Source organism: Gobius niger (genome assembly GCF_951799975.1).
Source record: "Gobius niger genome assembly, chromosome: 11".
NCBI lineage: Eukaryota > Metazoa > Chordata > Actinopteri > Gobiiformes > Gobiidae > Gobius > Gobius niger.
In genome coordinates this window covers 16,961,818-16,983,958 of record NC_136862.1, presented here as the reverse complement: position 1 = coordinate 16,983,958, position 22,141 = coordinate 16,961,818, and the positions used below count along the sequence as shown (strand labels likewise).

Sequence of the window (22,141 nt, the reverse complement as noted above, 5' to 3'; positions counted from 1 at the left end):
TTTTATTTGCTGTGAGCGTTTCACCTCTTCTAAGACCTGACTTGTAACTTTACTGGGAGCAGGTGACGTGACCAGCTCGTCTCCATTGACATGTTAACTAAAGGCAGCCAAATATGATATTTATAATGAGTTAGGTCCTCATCCAAATCCATTCTTTGATTACCCACTGCGAAAACAATTGGTCATCAAGAGCATGTTTTGTATCGGTGGGAACAGTATAATCTAAAATGTTATGCCGTGTTTCTTTGAATATTGTATTAAAGCTGTCAAGAAAATTGAGTCCTAGTCTAGTGTAAAAGATCCCATACACAGAGATCTTAAAATTTAAAGGGCTCATTCATCAAGGCTGTTCCACTGTGCACAAATATCATTAGCCTTGTATTAATATAATATACAGTTCTGCGGAATGGCATGGTACCCAGGAAAAATGTTATTTTTTACATCTGAGAAATTAAGTAATGATCTATGTCACTTTTGTGTGTGCGTGTGTGTGTGTGTGTGTGTGTGTGTGTGTGCGCGCGTGCGTGTGTGTGCGTGTGTGCGCGCGTGTGTGTGTGTGTGCGCGCGCGTGTGCTTTATTTAAAATAATCTGTAAAATGTTCTGCTGTTTTTACATGTACTCTCAGTTTACATTGTCACATCCATCAAAAACATTGAAGTGCGATTAAAACAACTGCCATAATAGTCAACCATGGTGCCTACGCCGTGAGAGTTTTGCATTTTACTGTTTAGTGATCAAGCCTGGACAAATTCTGATATACATTTGCAAAAATATGGCAAAACAACCTCTAAAAAGTATTACAGTAGCGAGCGGTGTGTGTCACGTGCATGGACGTCAGTAGGACGTTGCATCATGAAGCGTTCAAGAAACATACGGTTTTCAAAGATGTAACACAAGTTTCTAACGGAATGCTTTGAATCAGGCTCGTGCATTTAATTATGCATAACCTACTTGTTCATGGTTGAAAGCTGTGGTTTGTCAACATTTATTTACAGCCAGGCACAAGCACCGACGATCTGAGCAACTCTTTCATTGAGACCGCTCTGAGCTCCGAATGTCGCCATTTTTCCGAGGATACATCACGACCCTAAAAGCCTCTCATGTCCGCGCGCTGCAGAGGCTACAGTTCGCTACAGTAACTGACACAGGCTGCGCGTGGGGTCGGTTCGTGGGAGGAGAGCATGGAGCGGACCAGGGTTTGGTGAAGTGCGAGATCCGAGGCTATAGGCCTGAATACAGCATCTCTCCCCGCTCGGCTGCGACATGGATTTCTTGCTGAGCGGAGTGGCAGCCTGCGGAGCTTGTCTCTTCACTAACCCCCTGGAAGTGGTCAAAACGCGCATGCAGCTCCAAGGAGAGCTGCGGAGCCGGGGGACGTACCAGGTGTACTATCGAAATGTCTTCCATGCGTTTTACACCATCGGCAAAGTGGACGGTCTGTCCGGTTTACAGAAAGGGCTCGCGCCTGGTCTGGTGTACCAGTTTTTTATGAATGGGTTCAGACTGGGCTCGTACGCCATCATCGAGTCATCTGGTTACATCCACAACAAGAATGGAAAGGTCAGCACCGTCAGGACCACGGTGGCAGGAGCCCTGTCTGGAGTGGTGGGCGCCGTAATGGGCAGTCCGGTTTATTTAGTGAGTATACATTTTGAAGCTGTCACAGTGAGGATCAGAGTCTATACACATACAAATCACGTTTTTTTCCCCGCAGGTTAAGACCCATTTGCAAAGCCAGGCTACCACATCTATTGCAGTAGGACATCAACACAAACACCAGGTAGCCCAACAGTACAAATGAAGGCAAATGCATATGAAAGACAATGACTATGATGGTCTTTTACAGGGCATGATACACGCTCTCAAAGTTATTTATAAGGAGCACGGTGTCCTGGGACTGTGGAGAGGGTCCAGTGCTGCTGTACCCAGGGTCAGTGTGGGGTCCGCTGCTCAACTCTCCACCTTCTCTGCATCAAAGGAAATGGTGCTTGACCTACAGGTTTGAAAACTTTATGTCAAATGTTGTTACTTTTGTTTGGCTTATAGCGGGTGTCAGTGCACTCCGACTGTGCGAAGAGAAGGCTTTAACTAATAACAATGTAAGCACCATAGTTAATATTTCTAAGGTTGTTCCACATCATTGCCAATGTTCAAACGTGCTTGTAGCTCCGCAAAGGCTTTCTTCATATGTATGATAAGGTAGATTTTAGATGCATTATATTGTTTTGGTTCTTGACATGTTGAACACAATTTGGGCAAGCTAAAGTTATAATAGGAAACTTAAGTCATTTTCTTTAATTTTGTTGAAATGTCATCTTTGCGACTAACTTTCCTTGGTGTACCCAGAGTTACCCAGAGTTACCCAGAGTTACCCAGAGTTACCCAGAGTTACCCAGAGTTACCCAGAGTTACCCAGAGTTACCCAGAGTTACCCAGAGTTACCCAGAGTTACCCAGAGATACCCAGAGTTACCCAGAGTTACCCAGAGTTACCCAGAGTTACCCAGAGTTACCCAGAGTTACCCAGAGTTACCCAGAGTTACCCAGAGATACCCAGAGTTACCCAGAGATACCCAGAGTTACCCAGAGTTACCCAGAGTTACCCAGAGTTACCCAGAGATACCCAGAGATACCCAGAGTTACCCAGAGTTACCCAGAGTTACCCAGAGTTACCCAGAGTTACCCAGAGTTACCCAGAGTTACCCAGTTACCCAGAGTTACCCAGAGTTACCCAGAGTTACCCAGAGTTACCCAAGAATTTTCAATTTGACTTGAAAGCAGCAAATCTCCCCACACTGTTTTGGGAAGTGAAAATGTTGTTTTAAACCTCTGTCTATTCCACACAGTAGTTGCATCATCATGGTTCCAAACCACTGTAATAATGTGTATTTAGAGGAGAGATATGAACAGTTTCTCTACTTTGCAGTCAGTTGGTGTGTTTTTGCCACAAAGGCATTCATTGTTGCATTGACAAAGTGGGCCCAGTGCTCTTCTGGAATTGAAACCCAACACCATTTACTGGCCCCCTGTTTAAAACACTGTAGTTACGTAACTCAAATGTGCAGTGCAAAGACTGCATGCCTCTGGCATCTCGCAAGACGTGTTCACACAAACAACTGCTGCTGTTTGAAAGTTATTGTCAAGAGTAAATCATTATACATTTCATAAATGCAAACACATCTCTTCACATTTTTGTGAAAGCTGGAACCTATTGTAAAATGTTTAGCCACTAGTGACAAACGGTTTTATTTACGCAAATTGAAAGTATTGTCTTTTTCAATGCTTAGGTGTTTCCCAAAAACAGCTGGCTGGTTGCATTGAGTGCTGGTATGATTAGCAGTGTTGTGGTGGTTTTGGCAATGACGCCTTTTGATGTTGTGAGCACACGACTCTACAACCAACCAGTAGACCATCTTGGAAAGGTAAGACCTACTTTGTTATGTGTTGTTTACTGCTACTCACTGTTTAAAATTATTTTACAAGCCCTAAGTTAAGCTGTCATCACTCAGTATTTGTATTGTTTCTCAGCTGAGATCCAATTAGGGCTTGACTGGTATGAAATTTTGTTGGCCATATTATCAACAGAGCGTACGCAGATGTATATTTCCTCATGGCAACAGCATGACTGAGCCCGATGGGAGACAAGTCTGCATTATTTGTTTTGACGCTCGGCATGAAATATTGAGGGTTCTGTTTTGCATGAAAAGAACACATGTCTATACCCTCTATAACAGGCCTATTCAATCGGTGGTCCGGGGGCCAGATGCGCCCCGACCAAACAATCCGGTCTGGCCCACTGGCAATTGCCCATAATAAACAAACCATGCTTATTCACCTCGGTCCGGAAGTTTCCATGGGTGCCGCCATGCATTGTGCCCGCCTCTTCTCTTGTATTAATTTACATAGGACTGCAGATGTTTTATTTTGTTACGGTGATTTAAAATGATTTCACACTTTTTTTTTTCCACACGTTTTTCGCAAATGGCTTCACAACATCCCTGACCATGAGCCAAAAAAAGTTTATGATTATACATCTTATCATTTACATTAATATATGTTTTTTAAGATGTAAGACAAATACTGTTGATCCCAGATGATAGAAAAAACACTTCACTATTACGTTTATGGACAAAGTGCAAGCGCATGATGGTAAAACCCCCAAAACAAAGCAAACTACTAAACTATAAGCTATTGTCGCTGTTTGGTGAGGATTGAAAAGCTACGTACACTGTATTGAACTGTGGAGAATCTCTGCTTTAAAGAAAACCAGACCATCCATTGATCAAAGGAAGCACTTTTGAAATGTCCTCACTTCTATTTGCCTTTGATTTAGGGTGAACTGTATAAAGGATTTGCCGACTGCTTTTCTAAAACGCTGAAGAAGGAAGGCTTGACTGGCCTCTACAAGGGCCTGGGAGCGTCATATTTCCGCCTCGGCCCTCACACCATTCTGTCGCTGTTTTTCTGGGATGAACTTCGCAAGTTTTACCGTGACTTCAGATAGCTCTGGGACAGGAAAGCCAAAAAGAGGTGACTCACTAAACTCAGAGTGCAAAGGTTTTCTTTTAATGGCCACTTCATGAGGCAAATAATTAATTTTGGTGCATTGAAGCAAAGGCAGTTGACTAGTAAAGCATTTCTCGCAGATCCAACGAAAACACTCAAATACCTCGTTTCATTGAATGCTTATTCTCTACATGTCTAAACGGTGGGGAACGCATTTAGTGCCATTCCAGACCTTTTACTTTAAATTCAAAGCATAGTGGACACTTGCCAATGTTCTTATGTAGGATGTGAAGGCCTCAAGGTGTGGCATGGACTGTGTGGTAAATTCAAGAATGTGTCCAAAAAGTTTTATTTTTTTTGCAACAATGTTTGCATTCTAAAGGATGTACTTGATTCAGAATGGATTTGAATAACCTTGTTACGTTGATGAGCCGTTACTGATTATCCATTGTACTGCAGCACTCCAGACGTAAAATTACAATCAACCTATTTTTTTCAGTCAAGGTCTATTACAAGCACTGATATATTTATATTTGACATATTGCTGAACTTTGTGCACTAGAACAGTTTATTATGGAGGAGGTTCTGGAATATGCTTAATGTGAATGTAACTTTATTCTGTGACATGTTTAACTGTTGCCGACCTGTCAATGTACATGGCCTTATTGTGGTAACAGGAAACTGCTGTCAAAAAGTCAAAATCAGTGTTACTTTCTAAACTTTTTTATCTCAAACTATTTGTAAGGCTCCCTTTGTATAGTTTCAGGTAATTATGCTCAACAGTTGTTTTCATAAGATTTGGAGTTTGAGCAAAATAAAAAATACCGGTACTGCCATTTTCGTGTGTCATTTTTTCAGGATGAAAAGTATTTACACAAGACATCTTTACATGCAATACGTTTAGTTTAACTAGAGGTGGAAAAACTTTGGTGACACATGTATTCAGGTCTTATATGACTGAAAAAGGATGGAGACTTTTTATGGTTTCCCCAGTTGGTGCTCACAACACAACCCGAACCACAAAAAAAAAAAAAAAAGTTTGATTGTAAGTCATCATTGAGCTACGTGAGTGGAACATTGCACCATCTCTACACCTTTATTCATCTAATAGACTAACCAGCACCCGCATGTTATGTTTATCAGTGTTAATTTTGACAACATAGTATTAATTTTGTTTTAGTCTTTTGACAAAAATGAAATTTAATTTTAAAGATCTAGTCAAAAAATTATCTTCAATTTTAGTCTCGTTTAAGTCGACTATAATTGCATGTAATTTAAGACACATTTAGTCGACTTTGCATTTATACAATTTAGTATAATCATATTTATTCAAGGTCTTTTGCTTCATGGAGCATTTCCCACATGAGCATAACCCACAAAGCTCAGAGCTTTTCCTTTGGCAGAGAGTTCAACCTCTTAACCCCCGCCTGAACCAAGCACATTATCTCCAGCTTGGCTTTACCAAGCTTAATCTAAAGGTTTCTTGGAAAAATAGTCTAAAGAGTAACACAAATTAGATGAAAGCAAGGATGAAAATGCAACAAAAAACGCAATGTGATGGACAACACTGGCGTGACACTGGCCTTTAAGAATTGGGTAAATCTGAACTGGAGAAATGCACTTGGTGAAGGCGGGGGTTGAGGTTAAATGATATGAGGCTGATTTTAGTCTCTTGAATTTATTTTTATTTAGTTTTAGTCCAATTTTAGTCCTTTGACAAAATTAACACTGGTGTTTATGTATAATTTTATCACACTACATGTATTTGTTACCTCTTAGTCACACAGGAAGATGGTTCCACTGTTGACAAATTCTTAAGCTGATATCTGCTGGTTTTCTAATCGTGTTTTGCCTCTCACCTTAAGAGAGACTATGGAAGTTGAGAGAAGCGATTTCCATTAGATTGGTAGTAACAATTACTGCAAATTAATATCCTCCCTATCAGTGGTATAAACAGCCTGCTGCTAAAATTATGAGTTGCTGATGAGGCCTCAGGTGGTGAGAGGTGGTGAGAGGCAAAACGTTGTCGACCCGGCCGAGGACAGGAACTTCTACATCACCGTGGACCATCCTGATCATCAAGCAGGCGCGTCTGTCCCACACGGCCAACTACACCTGTGTGGCCAAGAACATCGTGGCCAAGCGCAAGAGCTCCACCGCCGTGGTCATCGTCTACGGATTTCCCATCAACCAGTGCTCCTCCTGTGACCAAAACAGTGAAGATGGCGGCCGCGACACAACCAAGAAAAAAAAAAGAGTGGTGCGCACTGAATGGGTGCTGCTGCCGGATGCTCTCTCATCGAATGCAATTTCTCCATCTGTGAGATCAATAAAGTATCACCTTACCTTACCTTAATACTTTTGTTTACTAGACATGGATGTAATTACAAACATCCATTTAAGTCTTACTTAAATCGTGTTCAACTGAACTCCACTTGCTTTCCTAACACTGGGACTTGAACACTGGGTTCATTTTATTTTACTCTCAGGCGCCATTCCTCACTGAACGTAATAGTTTCCAGATGTTATAACCTCTCCTATGTGTTTGCAACAACAAAGATGCCGTTATCAAAGATTTTGCTGCTCACCGCTTCAATTTTAACACAGTTAAGTTAAACACAAGAGTATGAAAATATATATCTTTATTTGGTCACAGCTACGTAGTGGGATGTAACATTGAGCAAAAGCACAAGAAAAGAAATTAAAATTACTTGTAAGTAAACTTGCCACAGTACCACTAGGTCTATTCACTGTCTCTTATCCTTTTTGTTTCTTCTGTAGTAATGTAGCTGGATTGGCAGGACAACGCTGACGCAAACCAACACGATGTGCAACAGATTCTCAACAATCTTGTCAGGATTCTAAAAAAAAAAAGAAGCAAAGTAAATGAAAGTTAAAAAAATTACAGTGCCACATGACCATAGTGTTTTGTTTTTTACATACCCAATAATTAAAGGCCCTCCCAAGAGCGCCACCTAGTGATAATATGAGCGATGGCCTGGACAGCTGGCCCGTGTGTCCATTACAATAATTAGCTCTGGCCTGAATGAGCTGAAATTACACAGACATTTAAGTGTATGGAAGTGTTAAAAAAAAGAGACTAAAATTAAGCCCATACCTTGCTTAAAACTACAGCTGGCAAAATTGAATCTTGCATTTTAAAGACGAGCGAGGCAGGAGCATAATTGACCAACAGGACGACCAGAGCACAGTGAACGAAAAGTAACAGCACTCCTAGGAGAGAAATCAAAAGGGATTGTGAAAAAATCAGAAATGATAAAGCAAAAAATTGAATTGCATTTACACAATTTAGTTAGTAGTTCTTCCCTGTACCTTAATAGGTGCCTCTTTAATATGTACAGGATGAATGAGTGATTTTGCAGTACATTGTGGTGAATATTACCTAATATTTCGAGAATTAGTGATAATTTGGCGATATATATCGTGGAGCGCTAGCAAAGACCCCATCCAAAGTGGTCACATCCCCCTGGTTAGGAGACACTGTGCCAATCTGGAGCTTTTGTGTTATGTACACACAATGTTCTGTTCTAATTTTTGACCCCATCTTCCAGAACAACTGGCCTGGAGACTTCCACAAGATGGCGCTCCAGAGCAAGAAATCAAAATTACACTCAATGGAATACAAATTCAACTAGCATTTTTTTTTACATAGACCCTAAATACAATTCTGATTTAGTTTTAGTATTTTTTTTTTTCTTTCAAGATTTAAGTTTTAGGCGACGGAAAGTTTACATAGATTCTATCAGATGTTTCTGCTATATTTAGTCTACTGTACTACTACTGTATACACTACTACTACTGTATATTTAAATTTTACTCAAGCATATTCAGCTTATTTATTTATATTCAATGCCTTTTAATGCCTAAATACTTTTGTTTTCATGTTTCATTTAGTAAGATTTGTTAATATTCAATCAAACTGGGGAACAAAGGAAAATGTTCATATTCAAAACTAAATTGAAGGCAATTTTTGAGCGAAAGATTGTGTCAAATTTCAGACAGAACTGCAGCTTAGATCATAGTTTTTGAAAAATGTATGCAGTAAAAATAGGTGAGCGACGTCATTGAGCGGGTTCTGTCGGTCGAAGGAAAAAATCTTTTCTATTTTGTCCCCTCCTATTACTTTGATTAACTTTATATTGTGGTCGACGGTTGAGTTGACGGTCGACTTCAGGCGGGACACACAGCCCAACCATCATAAAAGGAGAAGTCATTGCTTACGTTTCTGAGCAGCAGTATCTGGTATCTCAGATAACAAATTAAAGTAGAACAAAAACACCGACCACATCACAGAAATGGGTCAACAGAGACTAAATAAACTGGTGTCCTTTCAGGTGGTTAAAACCATGTTGAACATGTTTTACAAAGCTTTTGTGGAGAGTGCTCTGACTTTTTGTATCGTCTGTTGGTACGGGGCCATAACTGAGGCACAAAAGAATATTATCTGACTCGAAAGGTCGAAGGTGCCGGCGCCCTGCCCTATTTTTAAACAGGACCAGGCAGTCATTTGTGCCTCAAGTCATTTTACTATTAAACAAACAAAGATCATGTAAAGATAATGTAGACAATAAGTAGCCAATTGTGATTCTATTTTTATCCTGTACAGCTGGTCTGTCAGAGATGGTTTTGAAGAATGTAGGTAACATTTTTAATATAATTTAAACTGAAGTTGACCGGCCGTGGTTTGAGCTCAGGCCTGTTCATGTGGTCAATGTTTGGATCCGTTTGTTGTGGTCATCGTTGTTCTTATAAATTTTTACTCACTGCAAATGCATTTTCTACTACTACTATCAGCTATTGAACAAATCAGGACATTTTAGTAATTGTTTTGGTCATCATTAAAGGTGCACTATGCAACTTTTTAAGTGAAAAAAAAAAAAAAATCTTAATATTTGTGCATACTTGACCTTTAAGTGACTCAGAGGCTCTATGGGTGCAGCATAGCATATTTGCTTTTCCTCACAGTGGTATTTATGACACTCCAAGATCAAATGTTTTTCAGGGTTCGTACCAGAAACTGTCCAGAAACTGTCCAGAAACCCAAAACCCCCAAAACAATTGATTCTGGAGCATCATTGAGGCCACTGTGAGGAAAAGGAAATGCTATGCTGCACCCATACAGCCACCGAGTCACTTATAGGTCAAACATGCACAAATATTAAGATTTTGTTTTCCACATAAAAAGTTACATACTGCACCTTTAACTACTTTTTATAGTTTTAGTCTTATGACAAAATCAACCCTGCACTAACCGGTCACATAAAGGAGGTTGTGCTCGAGTGCCTGAAGAATAATACAGTATTAAGATGAGGCAAGAGCAACTATGAAATAAGAAATTGTCAAAGTTTACAATATATCGGTTACAACAAGATAAAACAAGTGACTTCCCCAGTGAAACATTATCACACCAGACCCGATATACTACTTCCTCCATGTTGCCATAAAAACGGTGCATGTTTTATCTGGTTTATGAAGTCATGTTTACACATTAACCAGAAAGTACAAGGACAGGAATGTGTTTACAAACCACGAAGGGTATCACCACGGAAACGCAGTATGACGAGAACAACGGCCGCTGTCTCCCCCATAAGGAAGAATTTCTCTGCCCAGGCGCTGCAAGAATAAATAAAACCATTATTTATTTCATTCCACTGCAGCCTTGCCCATGAGCCTTTAACGTGACTTACAAAGAGAAGCCAATATTAAAACAAACAACAGTTCACTAAATGGGCTGAAAGAAAAGCATAATGGGCTGGCATTTCAAAAGCTCCTGCATAGATTATTTATAGACTACTGCAAATTTGCACAACTTACACAGGGGGAAAGTTGTGGGTCACTGCAAACACGACGGGACATGAGAAGGCATAAAGCTGGAGCAGGACCGCTGTCAAACTCAGGCCTTCTGCACTTCCCCTCCACAGAATGGTCAACAATTGCAGGAGCTGTGCTGAGAGTAAACATGGATACATTAATGCAAATTTGCCATCGCGGCCTCTTCAATACAGAGCTTACGAGTGTGATGTCATGAGAAAATGGATTATGGCTGTCTCTGCAATGTTATTCTTATGTTATTGTTGACTTTGTTCATTCATTTCTATTTAGATCGAAATAGAATTAAACCTCTGTAATATTAAACGCTATGAAGTGGCTTTAACTCATCGATAAGGCGTGTGTGTGACATCAGGCTGAGTACAAGTCATGACCGGTTAAAAATGTGAAGAATTCTGCTTGAATCTCAGCAAATGTAAAATGAAACTTTTTCTGTTGCGTGAGAAAGTGAACCCAAACGGATCAAGCATTATTTTAGCCTGTAAGCCTGACGCATTGTTAATATTCTTCTCAAATAAACACAGGATTAGAACAACATCAATTAATCCTTTGGCACAATGAGGGAAGGTCGCTTAAGACAGACTGAGGGTATGGAAGGATGGTCAGTCGAATAAAATATCTATGATTAGCCTGACTCTATTTACATACCCAGCAATACTTCAAACAGAATCCAATATCCACCCAGTCTGCCCAGGACCATCTTCAGGCAATACACTGCAACAAATACACATGTTAACCCTGGAGGACTGTTCATGAAAATCGCATGGTATTTGAAGAATGTGGAACATGCAGGACTTTCTCCAAGTATTATCTTAATAACATGTAATACTCCTAAAACACCTTTCACATATGGATTCATGCAAAACTCACCATCCAGACGGAAGTTGACGAAAAACTCCTCATAACATTTTTCTGACATAAAAAATGTAACTAAAACGTCTTTGATGGCCGGCGTGCCCATTTTTGCACAACAGTAACTTTTGTCAAACGCCCGAAATGCTCAACGCTCCCCTGGCGTGAGGAGGGAGTTACTCCCCAAAAGAGAAAGGTGAGAGAACAACTATAGATTATGATTGGCTATTGCTCCGGAAGTTTCTCAAAGCCCTATAAAACTATCATTTACAGTATAGGAGTAGCACGCTAACAATACAGTAGGTTGGATGCGCTTTACGCACTAATGCCGGGCCTGCACTCGACCTGCTGGAAATAACCTGCCGACTTGTATTCTTCCAAGGAGGTTTGTTCAGGAAGTGCTAATAATAAGAAGCGCTGCTTAACCACAGCTCACGCTGAACACTTAAATTACAATAATAACAGCGACTGAGAGCCCAGTTTCTCCATAATGTCCGCCAGAAGAACAGAAGCCAAGTGCACAGAAATAATCACAGCGCCCCCTTATGGCATAACAGGTACACAACACAACAGAAGTAAAAAAAAAACAGCAAGAACATAATAGCGCTGTTTAGACAACAGAATAGTTAAAAAATACAGAGCAAGAACATAATGGCGCTAATAGAATAGGCTCCAACGCATGTAAACAAACCACCACTAATTTCCATCTGTTGTCCCCAACTTGCACTCGCAAACACACTCTCATTCAACTTGGCCTATTGTACATGTTTTAGTTGCAGGGGAAATTGGCGCACCCAGAGGAAACCTAACATGCAAACTCCACACATGGCTAAAAAATGTACGTGACTCAATGTTTGAGCTGGCTTTGCTGCAGACAAAGACTCCTGGGCAAAGGGTCATATTCAAATCAGTGTCATTGCTCATCAGTTTATTTAACGTTTCAAAAGGAAGCTTACCTCAAACTAAATCTTTGTAACATTTGTAACATTTTATCTGAAATAGTTATATTATATAAATAAACATCTTCTCTTCTTCTTCTAGTTTACAAGGAATAACATTTCAAAAGAAATCTAGACAGAAAAGAGACAGAACAGTTGTAGTTGGGCAATACAATCTTTGACCACAGAACAGTTAGCCTTTGTGCTTCACAGGAACTACCTTGTCATGAGTCACATTCGCCGGTGTGGCCTATCCCAATGTTTGCTTATGTTATCGTTGTCATTTCACCTCCCACTCTTTGACATCAGTTAATGTATTCTCATATGCAAGTGCAAACACATTTCTCTCACTTCTGAGTTGATCTTCTCCCTGAAAGGAGGCCAGGTTTGTTGCTCTGCAAGGGCGAGGTTCGACTACTGTAGAAAGTATCTGCCAACAACATGTGCACTGGAAGATGTTCCCGCTTCATTGCTGTGGCTTTGTACCCGCTGGTGCTCATTTCTGTTATCTGTAACATAGTGCTGTTTTTTCCTGCCGGGGAAACCAAATATGCAAAAGATGGACATATTACTGAAGAAGTCAAGTACATGGGAGGACTTGTAGGAGGTGGTGCAATGGTAAGCTTCAACCTGCTTCACTCTCTACGCTGTATGTAAATTGGTGGTTTAGGATTTTAAAAAACTGATTAAATGAAAGAATCAAAGTAAACAATGACATTTTTTTTCTTAGGTGTTGCTCCCAGCACTGTACATCCACTTGACTGGTAAACAGGGCTGCTGTGGGAATCGCTGTGGGGTGAGTGTCTTCATTATCATTAAGTTTCTAATGTGGCTACATAGGCCTTTGTCAGTTATAAGTGATCTCATGCTTTTAGTTGTGGGATTGAATACATCAAGTAAAGTAAATTTAGGTGTGGAATTGAATATTTTCTTAGTGCTTAGTGGGTAATAGCAGAAAGGTTTATACTATAGGGGCAACAGCAATAATAGAAAAAGTACAAAAAGAGGTAGCAGTTATAGCCTACAGTGTTTACCAACTAGACGTACAGAGACCCCTTGGAGTATACTGAAAGGCAATACATGTTTAGCTAGTTAAAGATCCCGTTCACATCCTGCTCCACTTTTACTGTTTTGGTACTTTTATTAAAGACATGTCAACACGCATTGCATCAGCAGTCACGGCCGTGCTGCTCAAAAGGTGAAGTGTGTATACAAAAAGGACTTCTTACTATCTAAATACAAAGTATGGATGGGATATTCTTCTCAAGGGGGGAAATGCTTATCATTTGCTCATCATGTGTCCATAAATGGAATGTGCGAGACATGATGGGAGTACTGCTTGCTGCAGCGCTTTCCTGGCTTTGAGACTCTACAACGGAGACAGTGCCAGTTGTGTTTTCTGGAAGCAGTCTGCTACTTTACAATAACCCGCTTCTTTTCTACATATTTAAACTATGCGTATGGGACTAAAGTGTCCCCGTAACAATCTCAGTCATTTCGGAAAATACATACACAGAGTCTACAAAGTCAGTTCCACATTCATTTTCAGGTGCCCAAAGAGAATCCAAAAGACCCAAAGATGTTAAGTAGAAGAGAGTTTGAAGAAGAGAATTTGATTTGCAAATAAGTGAACAAATGTCCAATTTAGTGCTCAAAAACTTTTGGCAACCACTGGCCTAAAAGGTAATAATAGACAAAGCCACCGGCCGCCACAGTACAGTATGTTGTGAATTCTGTGCATATGACACATTAGACACATTTTTTTGCTAAAACATAGTGAACACATTTATATTGAGGATTTTGCGAAAGATTGTACCCAGTTTTCTTTAGTTTGGCTATTTTTGTGATGTTTAATATTTCACTTCCTCACACCGACAGGACGTGACATAGATGAACAATTTTAAGCTGTCGCCGTGCCGACCATGTTAGGTCAGTGGGAAATGAGTCAAACTGCTCTGAAACTTTACCTTTTACTATGTCACTTCCTGTCAGCAGCTTAAAAAAAATTCTGCCCAACAGTTCTTCATTAAAATTGCTGCATCACTGAAATAAAATGATAATTATGCAACTGATGCTCTAAATAAGTCTTTATTTTTCAAAGCATGAAAACCTTGTGCCAACCATATGCACTTTACGACTGCTCTCATTCCTCAAGAATCCCTGTTTGTCGTGTTGTTGCTCTGACAATACAAACACGAGTTACTATGAAGAATGTCAGGGAGCAGATGACACTCTGCTCTCCATAAACCCATAAACCACTATCTCTATTGGACGGTGATCAGGAGAGGAAACCATAATACATTGTTATGGCATTTTAAATGTTTCTGACTGTTGCTTTATTTAACTTTTCAGATGTTTTTGTCCATTCTGTTTGCTGCGGTGGGTGTGGTCGGCGCCCTTTATAGTTTGGCTGTAGCTGCACTGGGTTTGCAAAATGGCCCTCTCTGCCGTGTTGCTGTGGTTTGGTTAACACCATTTAAAGACAAGTATGTGATGCCTGAACACTTAAGATCCCATACTGTACTTCATTGTTGAGTCTGTAGTAGAATTTACCTTTTAGTTGACATATTAAAAGGAGCAATACCTGATTTTACATCTAGAAATGGAATCCTTAAGTATATTGTAAACTTTAACATTTGTCGGGAAAACAGCATGCACCAAATTATAAAACATTTGTATCAATTTCATGAACTTTCAGGCTATTTTTCTAGCATTTTTGTGAACATGAACCCTGAAAGTGACCCTGCAAGTTGTGAAATGTGTCTATAAACTTGTCCCTGTAAAGAATTTGGATGCTACAAATATATTAAGAACGTTACGAGTGAGTTTGGACCACAACTAACATTGTTTGCAATCAAAAAATCAGGTATAGGGCCTTTAAGGGCACAATCTCAGTAAATACTATTCACAAAATAAGCAGCTGAAACTCTGATAACCCCAGTTGGGTACAGAACCCAAGAATCCCTGAATGTGGAAAGAGCAATAAGAGATTTTTTCCTCTCATAGCTTCAGTGTTAATTTTGACAACATATTTTAATTTAGTTTTAGTCTTAGTCTTTTGACGAAAATGTAATTCGATTTTAGTCTAGTTTTAGTCAAAAAAATATCTTCAATTTTAGTCTAGTTTTAGTCGACTAAAATTGCAAGTAAATTTAGTCGACTAAATTTAAGACGAATTTAGTCGACTTTGCATTTATTATATTCATTCTAATCATATTTAATCTTGTTTCTCTGCTTCATGGAGCTGCTCCACATGAACAAAGCTCAGAGCTGATCCTTTGGCAGAGAATTGACATGATCTGAGGCTCTTTCAGACGGTCAATAGAAGTTTGGATGATTTTAGTCTCACCCTTTCATTTTTATTTAGTCTTATTTTAGTCGACTAAAATATCTGGACATTTTAGTCATAGTTTTAGTCTCATGAAAAACTTTTAATTTAGTTTTAGTCCAATTTTAGTCATCAAAAATATCCCTTTGACTAAAATTAAGACTAAATATTTTAGTCGACGAAATTAACACTGCATAGCTTACAACATATGTGACATTTTGGGCCTCAAGCTTTTCATCAGAGATTAGACCTCTATTTACATTTCTGCAATTGTTAAACTTTTGGATAGACATGTCTTAACACATGAACATGATTCTTAGTTTCCCCCCAAAACAGTAGACAGGTCATTGTAGCATCCGCTCCTGCCCTCTAATTAATGACATTCTGACATTTGTAGTTGAGCCAAAACCAAACTCTTCATCACTGTATTCGCCACCTTTTTGACAGAGACAGTAACTACCTGACTGACAGCACGTGGTGGAACGTCTGCACAGAGCCCAAAGACATTGTCCAGTTTAACATTGGGTTGTTCAGCACTCTGGTGGCCACAAGCTGTATCCAGGTTATCCTCTGTGCATCTCAAATGATCAACGGCCTCTTCGGCTGCCTGTGCGGAACCTGCATCGAAAAAGGGGTGAGATAATAGTTCTCTATATAGAAGTATTCTTGCTTAATGAGCTAACATACCTGTTCCTCTATTTACAGCCCCTGTAAGCTGGTCCACAGTGCAATGGCGACCTCTACTGGTGGATGACCTGAAATAGTTTTGACTCCTTCGACCCCTGTTTAACCTTTTGTTATGTGTAGTGTAATGTGTCTATATTTTTTAAAACATATACATCGTGTCATTTTTTGAGCATATTTTCTATGTTTAACACTATGTGAGGCTTATTCAGAAGTCTATAAATTGAATGTGAATGTATCAAAACAAAAAGAACCAGTCGTCTATGTTTTTATTTACTAGTCAGTCACCACTTCAAATATTTAGTGTCATAGAACATTGATCTTCCAGTCATTTTGTATTGTAACACACATATTTATTGTGCTGTCCATTATCAGGGATTCCCAAACAGGGCACAGCTACAGAAAAATGCAATAACTTGAACTAATTTTAAAGGTTAAAAACATTAATTTGGTTTTAAATACATTAATAAAATACTTTAGAAAATTATATCTTGAAATAAGCTTGTGACCTTAGCCCCGCCCCTCGCGACATATAACATGTAGAGCGCGTTCACTGACCAAATGTTAAAACAAACATCCCATCTTACAAAAGGCACAATGTTGTAATTTACAAGGTAGCAATTGTATCTCAAATACAACAATAAACTAACAGTGGATGTAGAAAATGACTGGTTGTTTAAAAGTGGTATAAACTGATAAATGATAAATGTAGCGTACGCTCATTACTTAGGTCATAAAATGTAGGAGTGTTGCCAAGAACTGTGGTTCCATTGTTTCAGGTCAGATAACATTCACAACCTCTCACAGGAGTGGCTTTTCAGTGTGGTCCATTTACCCACGTTTACTGCGAATGACTAATACAATGCCTTAAGCAAACTTTAGGGCAGGGGTCACCAACCTTATTTCAGCTGAGGGCTACTTTAAGAGTATTAAGTTGTTCGAGGGCTACCAGTTAAAAACAAATCCTAAAGACTTAAACGTACACTGTTCACTTATAGGATATTGACCCCATATTATATTAAAATAGCTTTATTTTAAACTCATACTGAGTCACAAGAACTGAAATAACTGTAATTTTAAGAATTAGATTCAAGAAAATTAAGTGTTTTACACTTTAGAAAAAGTCCCAAGGGCTACTGGACATGCCCCAAAGGGCCCCTGGGTGCCCGCGGGCACCACGTTGGTGACCCCTGCTTTAGGGGCTGCAGAAATGACTGAAATGGCTGATTCAGAAATGATGAAATCGCAGATACATCTGACTGAGCATCTGCATAGGTCAAGTATAGAAATATTTGTGCGAATATAACTTTGTTGAGGTAGCCATTAAAAAAACATTATGTGAGTGCTTGACTCTTCTTAAAAGGGTACTTGGTACTACTGGTATCAACCATTTGAACATGTTAATAACTCTAAATAAAAATCACACATATTGAAACACTATTTTTAAAAAGGTACAAGAAGCTTGGCACCTAAAATTAGAAGTAAAAATACTTCAAGTAAAAATCAGTCGTCAAACTGTTTCATCATGAGTTTCCGACTGGCTTCATATCCCAGGAAGAGGGCCCCGTTGGCAGGAAAGGTCCGAACCATAGTGGGAGTGAGACCAGAATAAAGTGCCCTTACTCCTAAATAGCAAAAGACATGAATGAATGAATGAATGAATGTAAAATACAAGACAGAATCTGCAAAATACAAACATGACATTAAAACGAACCTTCTGTGCGTGCTATGGTCATTAAAGTCTTGAAAAAGCCAGCCTGTTTGCCAGTCATAGACATGACCTGAATCCTGGACTTGACACAGTCCATTGGGTAGACCACCAGCCACAAGCAGCCGCCCCCAAATCCACCACTGAAGACGATAGGCAGCACACCTGAAACAAAAGCACGTTCACTTGGAGCCTTTTATAGCTTAATTTAGAAAATCAAGCTTTAAAGGCCCTATATCTCATTTGGTCCACGAGTTCGAGATTTGTTTTGTCCTTCAGAATTTTGTGAAAGCAGGGATTAGTGTTTAAATCGAAAGTGAACATCTCAAAATAGTTGTTTAAATTATTGAGAGTTTTACTCATTAAAGATGTTACAAATTAGTTAGAAAAGCTGGAAATTTACATCCCTCTCCCTCCCTCATTATTTGTAAATACAGAATATATATTGGGCCTTTAAGTCATTTAAGAATGTACTTACCTATGTCATCTTTGTCGCAGTTCATGCGTTCAGCAAAGGTAGTACGGCAAAGCTCGTAGGCCCCGAAAAAGCAGAAGTAACCAGGAACCTCTCTGGCTATAGTTGTAGTTAGACCATTGAAGAAACCCACTGGTCCCTCTGTCCTCATTATCGTCTTCACTACAGAAAACACTGTGCTTTTGAGAGAGACAAGTGGTGGATTTATTATATAACAAAACATTAGATAACATTTAGTTAACTATTGTATTGGGAATGACAAAATTGTGAAAAATTCTTACTTCTGACTTTTGGCAATCTTCCCCGAGGCCTCCATCTCATACATGGCTTGCAGTCGACACTTGACCAGTTCAGTGGGGCAGAGCACCAAGGAGGAGAATATCGAGGCCACCGAGCCCGCACAGGCCTTTTGCACGTCACTGAAAGGAATACCGTGAGTTTAGGCTGACGGCGCCTCAGAGATGTGTGCATTGTTCAAATTCAGTTACCTCAAGACGGCGTCATTATGCAGTCCTGCAGCTAAACGTATGACCTGCTGGCAGAAACCGTAGCTCATGAAGAGCACAGAGTTTTCTGCAATGTTGGCCATCAGCGCTGGTGTGGTGCCCTGGTACAGACCGCGCACACCCACTTGTCGATAGGTGGAAGCTATGCAGTGGATAAAGCTTCTGTACATTGTGGGGAAGGTCTGCATCTTGACTTTGGCCGTGTCAAGAGGTTGACCACTAAAGACACACGCAGCACCCCCTGAAATGAAACATTGAATTGAGTTGAATCTACACTACCGTTCCAAGGTTTGGGCTCACCCAGGCCAGTTCTGTAGTTTCTCTAATCAGCAGTGCTAGCATAAGTGCACAAGGGTTTTCTAATCATCAAATACAATTGAATATGATTTGCTAACACAATGTACCATTAGAACACTGGAGCAATACGCCTCTGCACACCTGTAGGTTTTCCATTCAAAATCACCCGTTTCCAGCTAGTTTAGGCATTCACAACATTAACAATGTCTAGACTGTATTTCTGATTAATATAAAGTTATCCTCATTGAAAAAAGGTGTGCTTTTCTTTCACCTCTAAACCTTCGCCTTAACCCAGTTCCCAAACTTTCTTGGCTGGGACCCCAAAATTGACACAAAAACCACTCGGGACCCCCATTGTATAACGTTATTGCCTCTTACGCTACTTTAGGGAAGAAAAACATGTTATAATCAAGTATAATATGTATCTAAACGGTTTATTTTGAATAATTGAATGGATTTCACTAATTATAGGCTGGTTTACACTAAAAAAGGTACTAAAAACAGTAGCATTTTTCTTTTTGTTTCATCTTGAAATCACCTGGGGACCCCCACCCATGGCCTCGCGACCCCCCTGAGGGGTCCCGACCCCCACTTTGGGAACCACCGCCTTAACCGAGCACATTTTCTCTATGTTTAGCTTTACCAAAATCTAAAAGCTTCTCGACAGGAGAGTTCAAAGCCTATGGACCTGTATGCCTCATTTGAAAGCTAAGTTGCGTTTTCATCCTCGCTTACACCTCGTTTTCATTGATATTTTGATGCTTATTTTCAAGAAGCTTTTAGACGAAGCCACACTGGAGAAAATGTGCTTGGTTCAGGTGGGAGTTAAGAGGTTAAACAATAAGAACAAACTTGTGAACGGTGGTGTATTTTTTCACAGACAAATCTAAGGCCAGCTTCTTCACGGAGCTTCAAAGACATTATTGAATCATATTTATAAAAAAGTGGATTAAAGAAGTCGAATAATGAAAATAGAAAAGATTGAATAGGTGTGTGAATCAGAGAGCGTGTACGCCGCACTTCACTGAGCAGCACAAACAGAGAGAAATGAGCCAGAAAAAGACAAGAGTCATCAGAAAAAGGGCCACCAGTCAGCGGCGCGTGCATCAACTAATCAGTGCAGTCGGTGCATTTGGGGCAATTTACTAATACTAAGTGCAGCTGATAGACTAGTCACTGTGGTTAACTAAAGCAGTGTGGGATTGATTATTTTGCTTTCCACCACCTTTCACCCTGAACTGCCCTTTGGAATAAAGCCAACAGGTCACACCAATAAAAAGAAACAACAAAAAAAGAGAGACATCTGAGGTGAAAAGGTCTTACCAACAGCTCCTGCAGAGAGGTCAATAATAGCCTGAACAGCTGGATGTGGGGCCATGGTGTCCTCAAAACCTCCTGTGTATGTGCCTCAGCTGCAGAGTCAAATTGAAGAGTCAGAGGAGAGCAAGCACGTGAGCAGTCAAGGTCAAAGCATATATGGTAAACTTTTATTTGAAATGTAATGTTCACTTTTTATGTTACTCTTAGAATTGGTCAATACTATATTTTATTGAGGTCATTACAGGTTATGATGTAACTTCTCATCATACCAGAGGCACACGTCGCGCGCAGCTAGAGGGCGACAAATGTCACACTATATCAAACAGGCACGAAGGTTTTCAAAGATAAAACTAACATAAAATGGCATTTGACTGGATCATTTTCGTTTGGCCCAATATTTCACCCCAGCTTGCCAAGTGCTCCGTATATTGTAGTAAACTAAACAGCAATAGCCAATTATTTTTAACAGAATAAAAAAAAACAATGTTGTAATTGAAGAAATATTACAACAAACCCTCACACACTGACCTTATGAGCGTGATGCAGGGACCACAGCGCGCGCGCAGTCCTTTACGCCGATGAACGTTACGAGAAACTGCATACTTTATCAGTCACTTTATCTGCTTTACACATTTTCATCTCGGTGCCAGGACAATTTCATCGTTTTTCCCCCACTGGTAGGAGCGTGGGTCGGTCATCAGTGATGAAAATGAAGCAGCAGCGAGGTTGTTGCCTGTCACTTTCAAGAGGAAAGTGAACGAAGACGTCTCACTCTGAGCGACACGTCAAACTCTTAACTCACAACAATCGATTCCATGCAGTGGAAAAATAAATCATGCCGTATTCAAGTTGTCTTATTGACACTTCTACGAGAATATTAAAGTGTCACACGAGCATTTTAACCACACAAATCGTACACAGTTTAACACTAACCGCGTATTGCATTTGTTCATTGTTGGATCTTTGTAAATATAGCGCTTCCGGTTCACGCCGCGTCGTTCACGCCGCGTCTTTCCGCGGCTCTCAGCAGCGCCATCTTGTGGCCAGATTATAAACTATATTTTGTAGGATGCCAAACCATGAACAAATTAACTTTTTGTAGTGCATGCATTAGCAAGAATCCAATGAGCTGCAAATATGCTTTGCTTTGCTTGTTTATAAATTATACATTTTATTTATTGCCTAAAGTGCTCGCCTCATTGATTATTTTTGTGACCAGTGGCTTTCTGTGGTTACTTTTTAATCTATTGTCCACCGTTTCAAATAATCTATGTTACACTTGTGAAAGCTATATAGGGTTGTTCTGTTTTCATTTTGTAACATGTGCCTATATTTGTATTCATATTATTGTAATTAGATGTTAGACCTACGCTTTGTTTATGTCAACAATTTATTTGCCTGAATACCATCTGTTTTGAGAAAAGAGTAGCCCTCAGATTAAATGTTCCCCCTCAATCCATGGTCTTAGAAACTGTGATTATCTTAACACAGTCTGGACTTTACTGCAACACATCATCAATGCAGGACCTTTAAACAGAGATAAGATATTGAGTCATAGGAAAAGAAACACACGGGAGTATGAACTTTTCATACCATTTATCCTTTTATCAAAAACATTGACGCTGTCTACATCACAGACAAGATTCATCAATATTCAGATTGACCCCATGCCCTTCC

At 39.7% G+C, this 22,141-nt stretch overlaps 4 protein-coding genes across 4 annotated transcripts; 2 read left to right on the top strand and 2 right to left on the bottom strand.

Annotated features, from left to right (window-relative positions):
* The first annotated feature begins 997 nt into the window (after positions 1–997).
* Positions 998–5,183, top strand: slc25a35 (solute carrier family 25 member 35). The gene is made up of 5 exons (XM_079566879.1): positions 998–1,639; positions 1,716–1,781; positions 1,848–2,000; positions 3,288–3,422; positions 4,334–5,183. The coding sequence occupies exons 1-5, from the start codon at positions 1,265–1,267 to the stop codon at positions 4,502–4,504; spliced, it is 900 nt and encodes a 299-aa protein (XP_079423005.1). The 5' UTR covers positions 998–1,264; the 3' UTR covers positions 4,505–5,183.
* A 1,994-nt stretch (positions 5,184–7,177) lies between these two features.
* Positions 7,178–11,706, bottom strand: LOC306970560 (mannose-P-dolichol utilization defect 1 protein-like). Its single transcript, XM_079566553.1, has 7 exons — positions 11,227–11,706; positions 11,005–11,070; positions 10,342–10,474; positions 10,055–10,140; positions 7,625–7,740; positions 7,450–7,557; positions 7,178–7,367 (listed from the first exon to the last, which is right to left on the bottom strand). Exons 1-7 carry the CDS (start codon positions 11,315–11,317, stop codon positions 7,254–7,256), a joined length of 714 nt encoding a protein of 237 aa, XP_079422679.1. The 5' UTR covers positions 11,318–11,706; the 3' UTR covers positions 7,178–7,253.
* A 675-nt stretch (positions 11,707–12,381) lies between these two features.
* On the top strand, positions 12,382–17,348 carry tm4sf21a (transmembrane 4 L six family member 21a). Its single transcript, XM_079565904.1, has 5 exons — positions 12,382–12,764; positions 12,877–12,942; positions 14,499–14,632; positions 15,922–16,108; positions 16,180–17,348. Exons 1-5 carry the CDS (start codon positions 12,588–12,590, stop codon positions 16,186–16,188), a joined length of 573 nt encoding a protein of 190 aa, XP_079422030.1. The 5' UTR covers positions 12,382–12,587; the 3' UTR covers positions 16,189–17,348.
* Positions 17,349–17,376: 28 nt separating this feature from the next.
* Positions 17,377–21,265, bottom strand: slc25a15b (solute carrier family 25 member 15b). Its single transcript, XM_079565903.1, has 7 exons — positions 20,993–21,265; positions 20,468–20,556; positions 18,830–19,088; positions 18,623–18,760; positions 18,345–18,520; positions 17,873–18,031; positions 17,377–17,783 (listed from the first exon to the last, which is right to left on the bottom strand). Exons 2-7 carry the CDS (start codon positions 20,520–20,522, stop codon positions 17,662–17,664), a joined length of 909 nt encoding a protein of 302 aa, XP_079422029.1. The 5' UTR covers positions 20,523–20,556; positions 20,993–21,265; the 3' UTR covers positions 17,377–17,661.
* Positions 21,266–22,141: the final 876 nt, after the last annotated feature.

Bases quoted from the DNA above. Each gene is read 5' to 3' on its own strand.
- slc25a35 (XM_079566879.1), top strand. From the start codon at position 1,265: ATGGATTTCTTGCTGAGCGGAGTGGCAGCCTGCGGAGCTTGTCTCTTC. The intron at 1,782-1,847 runs GTAGCCCAACAG...GGTCTTTTACAG, and splicing joins GACATCAACACAAACACCAG to GGCATGATACACGCTCTCAA. The intron at 3,423-4,333 runs GTAAGACCTACT...CCTTTGATTTAG, and splicing joins CAGTAGACCATCTTGGAAAG to GGTGAACTGTATAAAGGATT.
- LOC306970560 (XM_079566553.1), bottom strand. From the start codon at position 11,317: ATGGGCACGCCGGCCATCAAAGACGTTTTAGTTACATTTTTTATGTCA. The intron at 10,475-11,004 runs GTATGTAAATAG...GTTTACTCTCAG, and splicing joins TCTGTTTGAAGTATTGCTGG to CACAGCTCCTGCAATTGTTG. The intron at 7,368-7,449 runs GTATGTAAAAAA...TTTTTTTTTTAG, and splicing joins GGAGGGCCTTTAATTATTGG to AATCCTGACAAGATTGTTGA.
- tm4sf21a (XM_079565904.1), top strand. From the start codon at position 12,588: ATGTGCACTGGAAGATGTTCCCGCTTCATTGCTGTGGCTTTGTACCCG. The intron at 12,943-14,498 runs GTGAGTGTCTTC...TTAACTTTTCAG, and splicing joins GCTGTGGGAATCGCTGTGGG to ATGTTTTTGTCCATTCTGTT. The intron at 14,633-15,921 runs GTATGTGATGCC...CCTTTTTGACAG, and splicing joins TTAACACCATTTAAAGACAA to AGACAGTAACTACCTGACTG.
- slc25a15b (XM_079565903.1), bottom strand. From the start codon at position 20,522: ATGGCCCCACATCCAGCTGTTCAGGCTATTATTGACCTCTCTGCAGGA. The intron at 18,761-18,829 runs GTAACTGAATTT...TATTCCTTTCAG, and splicing joins CATAATGACGCCGTCTTGAG to TGACGTGCAAAAGGCCTGTG. The intron at 17,784-17,872 runs GTTCGTTTTAAT...TTTGCTATTTAG, and splicing joins GACCATAGCACGCACAGAAG to GAGTAAGGGCACTTTATTCT.